Here is a 17,174-nt window from a genome sequence, read left to right on the forward strand (position 1 = left end):
GCTATCAAAATCTTTGCAGACTAGTTTAAAATGGCATCTATACTGTGACAACTGTTGACAGCTGTATAATACTGCAAATGCTCATTTGGAATAATTTATGTTGCAGATTCTCCTAACCACAGAAATTTTAAAGAAAGAGCATGTTAAAATGAAAGTGCAAAACTTAATATAGTGTGAAATGTGTTTAATTGTCTTTGAAGGAAAACCTAAACCTTCATTAAATCTTTAAGGAGGCTCTTCTTGTGACAGCAGCATTAGGTGTCATGTGTCCCAATGAGTGAGAGTGCATTGAACAGTTTAAATGGATGTGGCGTTCCATCCTGCGGGTCATCCAGAATGCTTTTTGATTGTTCCTTTAAACACTGATGGAATTTAAATATGCTCTTCTGAGAGGCTAGATTTGTTTTGCTTCATGTAAGTTTTCAGATCATTTTAATGTTGAGCTGTTTTTGTGCTTTGTATTAATTCCTTTGTTTTTCCTTTCTCCTCTCTAAAAGATTTAAACTGAACTCAAATCGACCGGAAAATTGTTCCAGCTCATTTAACATACTAATATCGATCGCACAGGTGAGGTCACGTGTCGTTGCTATGGCAATAGGGAGTCAGTTACTCGAGAGCAGCTGCACACCTGTGCAGTAATTTGTTAGACCACAGGTGCAAGGGAAATAATTTAGAGACTAATAAAGATCGGAAAGGCAGCAAAATGCCAAAGAAAAGTGATACAGCAAGAAAACTGGAAGATGGTGAGTACTTTTTATTTCAAATGTAGCATCGTTTAACAGTTACATTTAACCCTAATGACCATTATTTTAATGATAAATTGTTTAAATTTTGTACTTATGGAAGCTACTCATACATTTCTTTCTTTTTTTTTTTTTGATAGTGGGAATAGATATTGATGGAGATGTGGAGAGTGCTGAAGGTAAGAAAAAAAAGATTACAATGAATCGTTTTTCTTTATTTTCACCTATCTTTTTCTTAATAGGTGGTGGTGTATGAGGCAAACATCAATATTTCTGTTGCACATAACCTAGAAAACACTCAGAAATAGTGACAGCAAGTTTTTTTTTTGTGACAATCTGTGTTTATCTGTGTTACTCAGCCAGAATGTCTTTTTTTTTTTTTTTTTTTTTGCATGATATGCATTTTCATGACAATACAATTATGCTCTCTCTTTTCTCAGAGGACAAAAAAGCAAAAGGCAAAGGTGCTAAAAAAACAGCAGCCGGTAAACGGGGCAAAGCAGCCGCAAGTGAGGATGGTGAAGATGAAGATGAGGATGATGAGCCCCCCAGAGGTCGTCGAGCAACCAATAAAAAGAAAGCTGCACAGGCAGATGAGGAAGACAGTGATGATGATTTTCCACAGAGGAGACGTGCCGGGAACAGGAGAAGAGGAAAAGTGCGAGAGAGTGGAGGAGATGGGGAAAACGAGAAGTCCGGGAGAAAAAACAGAAGAGGTGGGAACAAAAAACAGAAAGATGCTAAGGGAAAAGGAAAAGACAAGGACAATGACAAAGACAGCGACAAAGATGAAAAGAAGAAAAAGAACAGTAGGTATGCTTACACAAGTGGTATCGAGATAGAACTGGATAATTAAATGATAATTAATTGACTTCATTAACTGCTCGTGAGTCACGACACCCAAGAGATCACTTAATAAAAGACAAAGCTCTCCTGAAACTCCAGTAATAGATAGATCAACTTAAACCTTTTCTCTTGTCCATCCCCAAAGTTCTATTGAAATGTTTCTAGGTTGTTACGATGTAATTTACATGCCATATTTCCATATTATTTACAAAAGCAGTTTGTTTTGTTATAAAATATATGGTCAACTATCCGAGCCTCTCCCTATAACTGCGACAGTATCGTTTTAACTATTCAAAGCCATTGCATTTTTAATACTATGTCTCCCCATACTCTCTAGACACACACTTGTACTAGTTAGACCACAAGCCATTATCTCCATTTTAAAAGCAAATAAATTCAATAATAGTGTTAGTCAAAAATACATTTTTGTCTTGTTTTTTTAATCAACATTTAAAAAAAAAAAATCTTTTGCATTTAATTTTAAATTTTTACAGTGTAATTACACAAGTATTAAAACGTCATTATGGTTACACTTTTTTAATATGCCCTTATTACAGTGTAATTATACAATAATGTATGCACTAATAATAACTAACTACATGTACTTACTATATAATTAGGGTAAGGGTTTGGTTTATGGTTAGCTGCATAACTATGCATAATTTACTGTTATTACTACAGTAATAACATAAATGTGTAACAAGGACAGTGTAAAATAAAGTGTTACTGGTACTATATGTTTAGGGTGTAACGCATGCGGACTCATGGTAAGATCCATCTGCAAGCTTTATTGAAGTTAGAGTGGTCGTACAGGCAGGGTCAGACAGGAGCAAACGGGAATCACAAGGAACAGGCAGAATCGTGGTCAAAATACAGGCAATGGTCAAAGGCAGGCAGATATCAATCACGGAACAGGATAACAAGGCAAGGGTCAAAGACAGGAACAGACAGGAAAACAGGATAACGCTTGGAATTGACACACAGGGTAATCAAGACTTCACGGTGAGGTGGTGTGTGTGACAGTCCTTTATAGTCTTGTTAATGAGTGGCAGCTGGGTGTGGTGATTAGTGTGGAGTGATTGTGAAGTGAGTGCAGGTGATTAGCAATGGAGGATCATGGGAAATGTAGTCCGGGATGTGACAGGAACAGAAGTGATCGTGACATAACGCCCCCCTCCCGGAAGGCGCGTCCTCGCGGCGTAGATGACACCAATAGGGGGGGGGGTGCATTGGAGCTCTAGTGGCGGACAGGAACGGAGTCTCCAATGCAGGTTCCCGGGCCGCCATGGCGGGTCAGGTGCTACGGGCAGCCATGGCGGGTCAGGTGCCACGGGCAGCCATGGTGAGTCCGGAGTGTCAGAAGGCCATGGGGGATCAGGTGGCTTGGGTAACCTCGGCAGGTCAGGTGACTTGAGCAACCACGGCAGGTCAGGTGGTCTGGGGAACCACGGTAGGTCAGGTGGTTTGGGTAACCACGGCAGGTTAGGGTCCATAAACGGCCATAATAGTTCAAAGGCCAATGACGGCAGTGGCCAGGCAGAGTGCCCACCCTCAGGTATACTGAAGCGACCGCCGGGCTTGAGTGCGAAGCGGCCGGCGGTCTTGAGAGCGAAGCTGCCGGTGGGCTTGAGAGCGAAGCGGCCAGCGAGGACTTGGGGATGCCAGCTGCTCGGACCGTAGTCAGTGGAGGATCAGCCACACTGGAACGCTCCCTCTCCGCTCCCGGACTGATCTAGAGACGTGACGTGACTCTGGGCGATCAGCGGCGACGTGACGTTGCTCTGGGCGATCAGCGGCGACGTGACGTTGCTCTGGGCGATCAGCGGCGACGTGACGTTGCTCTGGGCGATCAGCGGCGACGTGACGTTTCTCTGGGCGATCAGCGGCGACGTGACGTTGCTCTGGGCGATCAGCGGCGACGTGACGTTGCTCTGGGCGATCAGCGGCGACGTGACGTTGCTCTGGGCGATCAGCGGCGACGTGACGTTGCTCTGGGCGATCAGCGGCGACGTGACGTTGCTCTGGGCGATCAGCGGCGGCGTGACGTTGCTCTGGGCGATCAGCGGCGGCGTGACGTTGCTCTGGGCGATCAGCGGCAGCGTGACGTTGCTCTGGGCGATCAGCGGCGGCGTGACGTTGCTCTGGGCGATCAGCGGCGGCGTGACGTTGCTCTGGGCGATCAGCGGCGGCGTGACGTGGCTCTGGGCGATCAGCGGCGGCGGGTCGTTGGTCTTGGCGTACTGCGGCGGCGTGACGTTGCTCTGGGCGATCAGCGGCGGCGTGACGTTGCTCTGGGCGATCAGCGGCGGCGTGACGTTGCTCTGGGCGATCAGCGGCGGCGTGACGTTGCTCTGGGCGATCAGCGGCGGCGTGACGTTGCTCTGGCCGATCAGCGGCGGCGTGACGTTGCTCTGGCCGATCAGCGGCGGCGTGACGTTGCTCTGGCCGATCAGCGGCGGCGTGACGTTGCTCTGGCCGATCAGCGGCGGCGTGACGTTGCTCTGGGCGATCAGCGAAGGCGTGACGTTGCTCTGGGCGATCAGCGGCGGCGTGACGTTGCTCTGGGCGATCAGCGGCGGCGTGACGTTGCTCTGGGCGATCAGCGGCGGCGTGACGTTGCTCTGGGCGATCAGCGGCGGCGTGACGTTGCTCTGGGCGATCAGCGGCGGCGTGACGTTGCTCTGGCCGATCAGCGGCGGCGTGACGTTGCTCTGGCCGATCAGCGGCGGCGTGACGTTGCTCTGGCCGATCAGCGGCGGCGTGACGTTGCTCTGGCCGATCAGCGAAGGCGTGACGTTGCTCTGGCCGATCAGCGAAGGCGTGACGTTGCTCTGGCCGATCAGCGAAGGCGTGACGTTGCTCTGGCCGATCAGCGGAGGCGTGACGTTGCTCTGGCCGATCAGCGGAGGCGTGACGTTGCTCTGGGCGATCAGCGGAGGTGTGACGTGGCTCTGGAAGATCAACGGAGACTTGACTTGGTGTTGTTGTGGTAGCAGCCATCTTGTGGGTGTTGTCTGGCGTGGCAGCCATTACATAAAGAGACAAGGTGTCGCGTTCCTCCGCGACACCCACAGTTAAGCTAGAGCCACTCAGTTGTAATGCCAGATCTATATATTGTTCTAGAGACCCATCAGGATCATGCAGTGGCATGAGGGAACTGAGCGGATCAGAAAGTCCCCCACGAAAGAATATCATGAGACATACTGTGTCAAAGGTTGTTAAATGTGCCAGTCCAATAAAATCCTCGACATAATCCTCAATCGTCCTGTCTCCTTGACGGAGACACATTAACTGGACAGAATGACTCATATTAGCTGAGACAGGAACACTCACGAAAGCTGCTGGATCTCGGTGTGGCGAAGTCTTCTGTAACGCATGCGGACTCATGGTAAGATCCATCTGCAAGCTTTATTGAAGTTAGAGTGGTCGTACAGGCAGGGTCAGACAGGAGCAAACGGGAATCACAAGGAACAGGCAGAATCATGGTCAAAATACAGGCAATGGTCAAAGGCAGGCAGATATCAATCACGGAACAGGATAACAAGGCAAGGGTCAAAGACAGGAACAGACAGGAACAGACAGGAACAGACAGGAACAGACAGGAACAGACAGGAACAGACAGGAACAGACAGGAACAGACAGGAACAGACAGGAACAGACAGGAACAGACAGGAACAGACAGGAACAGACAGGAACAGACAGGAACAGACAGGAACAGACAGGAACAGACAGGAACAGACAGGAACAGACAGGAACAGACAGGAACAGACAGGAACAGACAGGAACAGACAGGATAACGCTTGGAATTGACACACAGGGTAATCAAGACTTCACGGTGAGGTGGTGTGTGTGACAGTCCTTTATAGTCCTGGTAATGAGTGGCAGCTGGGTGTGGTGATTAGTGTGGAGTGATTGTGAAGTGAGTGCAGGTGATGAGCAATGGAGGATCATGGGAAATGTAGTCCGGGATGTGACAGGAACAGACGTGATCGTGACATAGGGTTTGGTTTAGTGTTAATTGCTGTTAATAACTAATGCAAAAACATATATAGATTAAAGGGCCACCAATCTATCCTATCTTTACCATTCTTATCCTTATATATATATATTGTCACACAATATATATATATGTATATATATATATATATATAATACACACACACACATTATGTAAACACAAACTTTTATGTTAGATGTGATTAATCACAATTATTCAATTTAACAGCAGTAAAAACAACTAATTATTATGTAAGAATGAAGATAACATTATGTTCTATGTCTTAGTGGTGATGATTCCAAATCAGATGAAGAGGAGGAGTCCATGTCTGAAGGAGAAATGGCCAAACTGATGGAGGAGGTGGAGGAGAAGAAGAAACTGATAGCGAACATCAGGAACAAGCCCTGGCGAATGAAAAGACGACTTAAAGTCCTCAAGTACTTAGAAATCTTAAATGTAATGCAAAAAAAATGTTAAAATGAATCAATAAGCTTCAAGACACCACATTAAGCCATGACTAAATTCACAATACAGCAAGTTCTTAAGTGCCTTATTGTTTTTATAAAACAATTAATATAAAATAAAAGTATTAAGGACACATATTTATGAAAACATTATTTTATTAACCCTCTTTTCCTGTTGCATGGTGGTCAAAAATTACAGATTTTTTTAAATTTCGATGAAATTAATGTACTATATTTTTTATATATATATATAAATATATAAATATATAAATATATATATATATATATATATATATATATATATATATATATATATATATAAAATATATAAAAAAAAATATATTTTTTTAATATATATTCAAACTGCTCAGCAGTTTGTGGATATATATATATATATATATATATATATATATATATATATATATATATATATATATATATATATATATATATATATATATTTTTTTTATGTTTTTTTTTTTTTTTTTTTTGATATTTTGTATTTTTAGGGAATTGCATAGTACTAAATTATATTTATGGAATAGTTCTGATCCATTTATTACCTGTTAACCACTTTATGAGCATAGACCTGAAAAATATATTTTCCAAAACATGTTTTACTCTACTATGAGAAAATCAAAGCCATAAATCTAAACAAGTTGTGTTCCAAATTTGAGGTTGATATCTCAAGAAATTAGCTTTCAGTAAGGGCGCAGTACCAAACGTTTCCACTAGGTGAAATTTGTCTCCCATTGTGTGTGTATGTGTGTGTTCACATAGCAAGTGCCAAAACCTTTACCAATTTTTTTGGGGTGGAGTATCCCTTTAAGTTTAGTAGTTGTGGTAAATGGTTTTAACATTTTAATAGGCATTGCATGAGAGTTGTGCTGTGCTGTGACAATATATACTCAATTGTAAAAAAAAAAGTTTTCCACATCATATCTTTATCTTTTGTGTATTTTAGCTTAAATGTAGCTTTAAAAATTAGATATTTCTAGTCCTTGAAGCTGATTGGTTAATACAGTGATCCAATTAAGTGTCAGAGTTGTGTTATGTATGCAGACGGCTCTTTATGCTTTTAAATCGCTCTCGCAGTACTTTAATGTCATGCATCTCGAACAAGCCTCTTGTTTGTCACCTTGATTTCGTTTGTTTTTCCCTTGTTAATCCTATGAATAAGCACTCCCTGTTTTGTTAATTCCTTTGTCAGCACTCGTTTTAGTTTATGTGGTTTGCATTTTCTCCTACGTATTCTAAGATATCTTCTAAGTGTCTGTTATTCTAATTAAAGACTTTATTTGTGGAACTCCTTCATCATGCAATTTCTGCAAACCACTGTTCTATTACATTAAGTCTTACAGTGAGCATTTTCAGTGATGAGTAAAGTTTTCAATCTCCTCCTCCTCCTCACATTCCCATGTTCTCCTTGTGTCTGTAGAGAGGCTCAGCAGTTTGTGGATAAATTTGAAGGTGCTTTGGGCAAAGGGAAAGGCAGGAAGCTGTATGCCTACAAAGTGATGATGATGAAGGTAGGAATATGAAAATCTTTACTTTATGCATCATTATTACTGTTGTTGAAAATAAAACATTTTAAGAGAGATCAGACCAGAATGTCAACTAGAGACTTTGGAGTGGACATTTTTCACTTAATGCCCTAGTAACAACCCAGAACTCCCTAGCAACAACATAGCAATAGGTTAAAACACAACCTGAATACCTTAGCAACCACATTGCAAAATCCTAGCATTACAGTGGCAACATGTATATGTAAATGCCAAAAACATTCTCTTGACAAGCATAAAAATCTAGTCACTTGCAGACTCCTAAAATCCTCTATTTGTTTTTTGTCTCATCATACAGAAATGGATAAAGTTTCAAAGAGATTTTGAAAATTTTAGGACATCGTGCATCCCATGGGAGCGGAAAATAAAGGAAGTTGAGAGTAAGTACTAACCCCCACCCCCATTCACATTACATACAGGAATGGTGCATCTCATTTAAGCTGTCTTACTATAGAAAATGATTTCTATGAACTGTATTGAATTAGAAATTTAGCCATATTCATTTATTTGAATGTTTCTTGCAAGTAAAAATATAAGAGGTACTCAACTGAAAGTTCTTTATTCTGAGCCTTGGCAATGTTTCATCCATTTGCAGGTCACTTTGGCTCCTCGGTTGCTTCCTACTTTATTTTCCTCCGTTGGATGTACGGTATGAATTTGGTCCTATTCGGCTTGACTTTTGGCCTGGTTGTGATACCAGAGGTCAGTTTATTATCAAATATGTTGTGCTTTACTTACATAACAATACAATTATGCTCTTTGCTTTAAATTTAAACATCAACAAAATCATCCACAAGGTTCTCATGGGACTTCCATATGGGTCCATTCCACGGAAAACTGTTCCGAGAGCAGAGCAAGACACTGCTATGGACTATTCTGTTCTCACGGATTTCAATGTAAGATCATGATACATGTTTACAATGGGGTCCGAAAGTCTGAGACCACTAGTTAAAACATGTCTTTTTCACATTTTAAATACAATTTTCAGCAAAAATTTTGAGTGAAAGTTGAATTGAAAAATAAACATGAATTTCAGACAATCTTAGTATTTTATGTCACACTGTTAACAGTAGCAGCATGAACTCCATAAGTTCATGTAAAACCTAATGGTCATGTTCTTCTGCATGATTTGAGAATTAATATATTGTGCTACAATGTGAGCAAGAGCATCTGTTTAAATTAGTTTGAATGATCAATACCACAAATGTACTTATTTTATTAGTGACCTAGTAATTGTGCAGAACCTGAAATGTTTCATTAGTTTTGCATCATTTTAAATTTTCTGTTTATTTACAGGTTTAAATTAACTTTTAAATCCCCAAAACAGTCTCAGATTTTTGACCCCCCTGTATATATTTTCTTTGAAAACTGTGTCATGATATAAGAGTGTTACACAGTGTTTGTCACATTTCTTTTTACCATAATATAAACGTAAGGTTATGAATAATGCTTTTTGATGCCTTCTCTTTGACAGGGTTACTGCAAGTACTCAGTACTTTTCTATGGCTACTATAATAACCAGAGAACCATTGGCTTCCTGAAGTTTCGTCTCCCTCTGTCCTACCTCATGGTGGGCATTGGGACCTTCGGGTATAGCCTCATGGTTGTGATCCGAACGTGAGTCCCTCTTTCATTCATTGCTAGATGTTGTAGCAATGACATGAAATGTTCTTGAGAAGTACATATGACTGTGAATGTATATGCCTATACAAAAAAAAAAAAAAAGTTAATCATCAAAGTATCATTGTTATTTAGTTCTTCATGGTTGACAAAAGGTTGTACAGAATCTAGTGTATTGTCTAATTTTACATCTAAAATAGTTAAAAAAGTTTGTGTTGTCAGATTAGACAGCTAATAAAGACAAAAATAAACAAAAACCTTACAATTTAAAGGTGAAGTGTTTAATTTTATAACTAGAGGAATTATTGCAAAAAAAAAAAAAAAAAAAGAAACAATTGTAATGTTAACACTCCTACTGTCACTCACTACTAATTAGTTCCCCCAAACACCTGAGCGAGGCTTCCGGTGTCATCCACTTTCAATTATTTTGCTGTAAAAAAACAGTCTGTTATGCTGCTTGAAACTGCAAACTGTTATTGATACTGTAAACACACTGTTTTGTAGCACAGAAAGTTTTCCCGTTTACTACACTTTATGATTCTTCTAGTTATTTATCTGTAAAAGTTAATGAATTGGAAGTCTCGCATATTAACAGAAAATGGCAGCAAAACTGCATTTCAATTTTGATTAAATTATTGTAGTTTCCAAATTTTCTGAATGTTTATATGTTTATATCTACAATTTGCTTACATCTTTACATTCCAAACAAAATTTCTGCAGATGCAAAGATCAGCATTTAGCATTATATAACAGGAAGAAGCTTGAGTCCATGTTTCCATGTCAGTAACAAAACAATTAGGTAATTGTGAGATAACAAAGATTACGAATTACGAATAGTAGCAATTTTGAGATATAAAGCTGCAATTATAAGTAAAAGTCACAATTACGAGAAATAGTCAAAATTGTGTGATAAAAACTTGCAGTTAGAGGAAATATAGTCAGTATTTTTAGCAATAAAGTCACATTTATGACATGCATTGTGAGATATAAAATTAGAATATGAAATAAAGGTGTAATTGGGAGATATAAAAAATGTAACTGCACAAAGTAATGGCACAATTATGAGAAAAAAGTTGTGACAAAAAAAAAGTTGCAATTGAGAAAAAAAAAAAAAAAACACCTTTCCAAATCATTCATGTCATGGTTATGCTGCGTTCCAGGCAACCCGTAACCCATGTTTTTCCAACCTTTTGTTTCCCACAAATAAGCAAGGAGTAAGCACCTTTGGCGATAGAAATAATTGTAAATGAGCATAAGCCCTGTATGGTCCGCCTTGCTGGTTTGTTTACACTCAGGCAGTTTGGCGTGACTTGCCTGGAACGCTACAAAGTCGTGAGTTGTGGTTTGAAGCCGTGACTTACGGGCTCAAAAACCTGCCTGGAACGCAGCATGGTTGCTTTCTATGAACTGACTGAAAGAAATAAAATGAAATAAATAAATGAAAATCTTCCCTTCCTCCCATTATTTTTGTGAACAAGGGCAATCAACCCTCTGGGGAATTATTTAACATAAGAATGAATGGAAGAAATATTTAACAAAACTTCACCTTTAAATACAAAATTTTAAAATTTTCTTCAGTTAGCCTAACAGAAAGTTCACCGTGTATTACCACAATTGTTGTTGTTTTGACTGCAATTGGAAATTGCGCTTCTGTTATCCTGCCGGCGAGATTGGATTCTCTACAATTGCTGAATAAAGTCCACTCTCGCTGTTAGGATGGCTAAAAACGCAGATGTGGGGGGAGGGGACGGAGAAGACAGTGAGTTCACCTTTGCCTGGAAGATGTTCACCAGCTGGGATTATCTTATTGGGAACGCGGAGACAGCCGACAATAAATATGCCTCCATCACCACCAGCTTCAAAGTATGTGCTTTTGTGTATATGTGGAAGTGCTTGGGTAGGTGTAAGTGTGTGTGCTGAGCACTGTATTTTTTTGTTTCATGGTCTGGTTGTCTTTTCAGAGATCTGAGGAGGTCAACTCTCTGTAAGATCAAATAATCTGTCCAGATCAAGTGATATGTTTATATAAATGTCCCTACATGCTCTGTAGCTCCAATATGGTCATGCATGAGGATTTTCTCAGTTTGGAACCTCTAATGTGTTCTGCAGGAGTCCATTGTGGATGAGCAGGAGAACCAAAAGGATGAGAACATTCATCTGAGGAGATTCTTACGTGTCCTAGCCAACTTTCTCATCACCTGTACACTGGGTGGAAGTGGCTATCTCATCTACTTTGTGGTCAAACGATCCCAAGAGTTTGCGAACATGGACAACCTCTCATGGTACGAGAAGAATGAGGTAAATATAAGTACAAGACCAAATTCAATATCTTGTCCTAAGTTGATGCAAAAACTTGAGAAAATGAGATCCAGGCAGTAGATAAAGTTGATGAAAAATTATTTATTCATTACAATTAAATTTAGCCTCACACGCGAACTTCAATCGATAATGATAATCGATAATGAAAATACTTAATAAAACCAAAAGGTAAAATAACCATCATAAAGGAGTAGTCAATAAAATTTAGAGTATTGTAAAATCCAGAGTATTGTATCTAATAGATGAAGATCAAAAAGAGCAATAATTAAGACATTTGCAGAGAAGAGACAAGAAGTACAAGAACAGACATATTTTGATCAGATTCAAATTCAAATGGTTAATTCTGCAGGCGTCCAATGTCTAACCACAAACGTGTCAGCATGACCCGTCACATTGGAACACTTGAAGAACAATTGAACATAGCAATCATACTCTTAAATATAAAATAACCATAAGGGTACAATAACAAGTAAATCCTTGGAAATATGATAAGAATTAATATATAAAGTATTAGTACATAAATATATGAAAGCAAAAGTTAAACTGATAAATCATAAGCCATAAATGATTAAAATAAATATTAATAAAACGCATGAATATGAATATTGACCATTTCGGATCCATCATAAGTAAACTTACAAGATACATGGGTTGGTCAATGAAACTGAAACACTGGCCAATACTGCTGGAGGTTTCACGCCTATATATGCACAGTCTGGTGTCCAATCTTTACTGATTTTGCATTCTATTAGTAAGAGCAGAGTGTGAAGGTTGAATTAACAAAGCAATAGCATAGCTGTACATAAAATATATAATGAGAGACATTTCAGAGTTAAAAGGAGGACAAATTGTCTCGCTGGCTTATCTGTGACCAGGACAGCAAATATTTGTGGTGTATGGGGAGCAATGATATACAGAGTAATGTTGGCATACCACCACATAGAATGAACCACATTCAACAGGAGTAACTGAAGAAGCTGTCTGATGGAATGTCCAAGTACTTACCCGGATTGTATCCAAAAAACATATAACCACAGCTGCCCAAATCACTGGGAAATTAAATGCGCACCTCAACTCTCCTGTTTCCACCAAAACTGTTAGTCAGGAGCTCCACAGAGTCAGTATTCATGGTATGGCTACTGGGCTACTGGCTAATATGTATCAGAATTACCTATTTGCAGTAATGATGAATGAAATTGGGTAATTATTTGACCAGTCGTGCCAATAGACACATGTATTTAAAATGGCTTGTCAGGTTGAGGGTGTCTACATTCAGCCATGTAAATAGCACTCTGCCTTGGTGTAAGTGCACTTGGCTTTTGAAGGGAATGGGAGATGACACTCTGGTTTATTGCACGTTATGCCCAAAACACACCCATGACTCCTTAAGAGACTAGACCCTTTTGGACCATGCGCCTAGCGCCGAACATTATTTCCATCGTTAAACTTTCAAAAGTGGATTTGGACACACCTTAAGTGCACCTGCACCATGGGCTTCAGAATAAAATCTCCATTGTGTAAGAGAAAGATTAGACTAAACTCTCTGTTGTGTCAGTGATATATGTTTTCCTGCAAGAATTGTGACTGGTCCCATTACAGTTAACATTAACTAGAAAATCAAAAATAACCACCCAAGGTTTAACACCTTATTAGAACAACAGGAACTCAAAGTTTTTCATATTTTAAATATCAAGTCTTATGTTGTGCAAAATATTATTGCAGGAAAGGTGGAAATGTATATCAAGTTCAAATGAGCAACACATTTTGAGAACATCATCGCTTCTTCAGTATGGCAGGCATCAAATATCTAACCACAAGAGTACAAAATATCGGTAGCAAAAAAAGAGTGGTAAAAGAGTGGTAACACAAAGTACTTACCTGACATGTATGTACATGGAAACTAATAAGAAACACAGCTGTACTTTCCAATGGTACAAACATGGTAACTACTTTGTACATAGACAAGTGTTGGGTAATAACAGGCACTTACTTATAGTGTCCGTATATGATAAATAACAGACACATTACTGTACTTACAAATGGCATGTACATGGTAATTATGTTGTACTTATGAATTAGTGTGGGTAATAACAGACACTTATTTATGGTAACTTGTAAGAGACATTACTGTACTTACTAATGGTATGTACAAGGTAACTATGTAGTACTTACAGACAATTGTGAGTAATAACAGGCACTTATGTGTGGTAATTCGTAGATCTTGTCACATAGGAACATTTGAAGAACAATGAAGAAGAATTGAACAAAGCAAGCATGCGCTTAAACAATAATACTGTGAGATGTAGCAAATTAGCTCAAAGAAATATGAATAATTAATCATAACTAGTTATAATTAATTATTCATGTTTGGATCAGTTACCAAATTAACTTAATGTTATAATAATAATAATAATAATATTACAATCAATTAACCTGTTTGGCCAACGAATACTCAGTGTTAATTGTTTATTATTTCTAAGAAATGTTAATTTATGTTATGGGAAATAACCTTCTTATTGTACAGTACTACTCAGAGCATGTAGTCACGATCTGCATGATTAGGGACTCCAGTATATGAGCATGAAACACGGACTTTACCTGTGACACGTGCATACAGTTTACCAAGGGAAAGAGAGAGCTGAAGCAGAATACAGGAAAGCAAGAAGTTATAGCATTGTTTGAAATTCAGCAGATCAACAGCCTTGAGCAAATCATCAGTTTAGTTCTAACACACCTTTCTTTAAAAGGGGTAAGGATACTTAATGTATCAAATAATGAGAGTAAGTTTGATACTTGCATGTCTCGCCAATTTGAATTAACTGTCCTGATGCAATTTGTGGAGGCTCCCGTTGATCTTTGCTGATGTTGTCTGGATGAAAGAGAACCAATTGGATTCAGAGGATCTCTGGTGAATGGAAAATCAAGGCCGGAGTTCCTTAGAAGCTTCTAGCACAGCATCATCTTCACATCAGCGTTTTTCAGTAAAAGAACACACTGTGATCTTGTGATCAGTGTGAAGATGTCACACCCTCTTAAGGAGACTGAGCCAATAAGGAGTTGTCCCTTTTGGAGGGAACTTTCTTTGTTCTGTATCAAGATATTAGCATAAGACATTGGATTGGATGCATGAGAAAAGAACCTTCTAGATTCTTGGAATACTAGTGTATTACAGAGTTAGCAATATACATAAATTACTAAATAGGAATGATCGATCGATACCAAACATGCTACCCATGTGATTTTAGTTATCCATAGTATGCAACTCTGAAACAATAACACCAAAATAGTTCAAAAGAGAGAATTAATACATAGGCCAAAGCCTATAAAAGGAAAATCATGAGATGGGAAAATTGGATACATGTTTATACATTTCTCAAGTGGTTATATATAGAATATATAGGATTAAAATGGTTTATTTGTCCTTCTCAGAAATCATTAAGTCAGAGTCACAAGTCTCTGCAAATTCTTTCTGATCATAAAAAAAAAAAAATCTTATTAGTAACAGGACACCTGGTTCTGCCTGTGTGTTGCATTTTTGGGGAATGGGTTCATAGAACTTGTGAGGGAAAGTTATCTGGATTATTCATTAAATATAATGAATAATTATGTGTCTGATTGGTCCAGACACTAAAGAGAAGATGAAAATATAATGAAAAATAAGCATAAATAAGTAGTAAATACTTGAGTATATGATGAAGATTAATATATGGAGTAGGATTACATGAATATATGAAATTAAAGATAATATTGATAAATCGTAAGCCATTTAAAAGATTCAAATAAAATATAAATAAAATGCATGAATATGAATATTGGCTATTTTGGATACACCAATTATTTGTGGTGTAAAACTAGGTTTCCATTTTATTGTCCAACATGTAATAACTCAATATTTATAATAACTCAATATTTCAGTTTCATTTTACATGAGGTAATAATGATAAAATTTGAATCTTAGATGGAGATCATCATGTCTTTGCTGGGGCTGGTGGGTCCAATGCTCTTTGAGACTATCGCAGAGCTGGAAGAATACCATCCACGTATCGCTCTCAAGTGGCAGCTGGGACGTATATTTGCACTCTTCCTTGGCAACCTCTACACATTTTTGCTTGCTCTGTTCGATGAGGTCAATTCGAAAGTAAGTTTTCTGATACTAACTATTTTTGTTTAATGTATATTTAGTAGAGAATCAGTGATTTTTAAGTTAACAAAACCATTTTTTGTTTAAAGCTTGAAGAGGAGGAGTCTATAAAAAATGCCAGCATTTGGTACGTTAAGGAATATTATGCCAACTTCTCAGCCAACAACCCAAATTACACAGGCACTCCACCTCCTATTGATCCTGCTGATGTCATCAGAGGCCCATGCTGGGAAACTGCAGTGGGCTTAGTAAAGTGTCCATCTAATTCCTACAGCAGAAATCATATATAAAATACTGTATATTGAGATTAATTGATGAGACATTCTGATCTAAACATTTGTTTGCACATTTCATGTGGCTTTATATTTGTGGTTGAACTCAAAGCATTTACCGTAAACCATTCCTACCTCACCATTAGGAGTTTGTGAAGCTGACCATATCAGATATACAAGTGACTTATCTGACCATCCTCATCGGTGACTTCCTGAGAGCACTGATTGTACGTTTCCTGAACTACTGCTGGTGCTGGGATCTGGAGGCTGGCTGGGTGAGTCCAGTATATAGGTTAATCACCAGCAACTTAAACTGCTATTTTAGGTTTTGATAACTAACAGCCTTTTTCGTTTTCTTTTCAGCCTTCCTATGGTGAATTTGACATAAGCGGCAATGTGCTGGGATTAGTATTTAACCAAGGAATGATCTGGTAGGACCAAATGCACAAACAGCACAATAACAACATAAACAATACAAAATACAAATCAATACAAAAGGCAAAACCTCTTGATTAGTGCACAGCTAGTCTTGTGTAGTTCTACTCTTCTTGCAGCTGATTTTTTATTTTCTAAATAGTATGCATAAAAAAAGTTGGTTACAATTTATTTTAAGGTATCCATGTTACAGTGTAACTATATATTCAAGTGCTGAGTAATATTAATTAACAACATGTACTTACTATATAATTAGGATTATTGTTTGGTTTAGGGTTAGTTGCCTGTAATTATGCATATTTACTGTTATTATTACAGTAAGTATATTTAACATTTGTAACAAGGACACTGAGGTTTTCCTGAGACAGGGTATGGTTCTGCAAATGCCTTATTAATGAAGATAACTTTTTACAATAATGACAAAACTCTGAGTAGTTTTAGCCTGTTTTGGTTGTGCTTTAGCTCTGCGTAACTGTGCAGATGAATATGATCCTTTACAATAGATAATGCTTTACAATTAACTCTGTTACAGAGCTATATGTCATGGGTGTAATTTGTGGGTGGGACATGTCCCCACCACTTTTTGCCAGGGTCAATATTGTCCCCCTACTTTTTGAAACATCTCGTGTCATGGATGTACCTTTAAACATCTCCAGCATTCATACCGTTCATTTGTTAAATAAGAGGCGATATGGAGCTAGTGCTTATTGTTGCTGTTATCAGTGGCGAGGATACAGTATTCTCTTGTAACTCGTGCAGTCATCACACAGACATG

The 17,174-nt window shown here is 38.7% G+C and overlaps 1 protein-coding gene across 1 annotated transcript in view; it reads left to right on the forward strand.

Moving 5' to 3' along the window:
* Window positions 1-673: 673 nt before the first annotated feature.
* tmc2a (transmembrane channel-like 2a) overlaps window positions 674-17,174 on the forward strand; it is a 35,957-nt gene continuing 19,456 nt past the window's right edge. Inside the window, exons 1-15 of the mRNA XM_067406848.1 lie at window positions 674-743; window positions 884-922; window positions 1,184-1,556; window positions 5,874-6,023; window positions 7,489-7,579; window positions 7,911-7,992; window positions 8,208-8,314; window positions 8,410-8,508; window positions 9,087-9,229; window positions 10,948-11,095; window positions 11,342-11,530; window positions 15,510-15,689; window positions 15,782-15,940; window positions 16,111-16,239; window positions 16,328-16,395. Coding sequence (XP_067262949.1) covers window positions 704-743; window positions 884-922; window positions 1,184-1,556; window positions 5,874-6,023; window positions 7,489-7,579; window positions 7,911-7,992; window positions 8,208-8,314; window positions 8,410-8,508; window positions 9,087-9,229; window positions 10,948-11,095; window positions 11,342-11,530; window positions 15,510-15,689; window positions 15,782-15,940; window positions 16,111-16,239; window positions 16,328-16,395 — 1,997 coding nt within the window. The 5' untranslated portion in view covers window positions 674-703. The remainder of the gene's footprint in view (window positions 744-883; window positions 923-1,183; window positions 1,557-5,873; window positions 6,024-7,488; window positions 7,580-7,910; window positions 7,993-8,207; window positions 8,315-8,409; window positions 8,509-9,086; window positions 9,230-10,947; window positions 11,096-11,341; window positions 11,531-15,509; window positions 15,690-15,781; window positions 15,941-16,110; window positions 16,240-16,327; window positions 16,396-17,174) is intronic.

The sequence above is a fragment of the Chanodichthys erythropterus genome, chromosome 13, assembly GCF_024489055.1.
Source record: "Chanodichthys erythropterus isolate Z2021 chromosome 13, ASM2448905v1, whole genome shotgun sequence".
NCBI classification, from domain to species: domain Eukaryota; kingdom Metazoa; phylum Chordata; class Actinopteri; order Cypriniformes; family Xenocyprididae; genus Chanodichthys; species Chanodichthys erythropterus.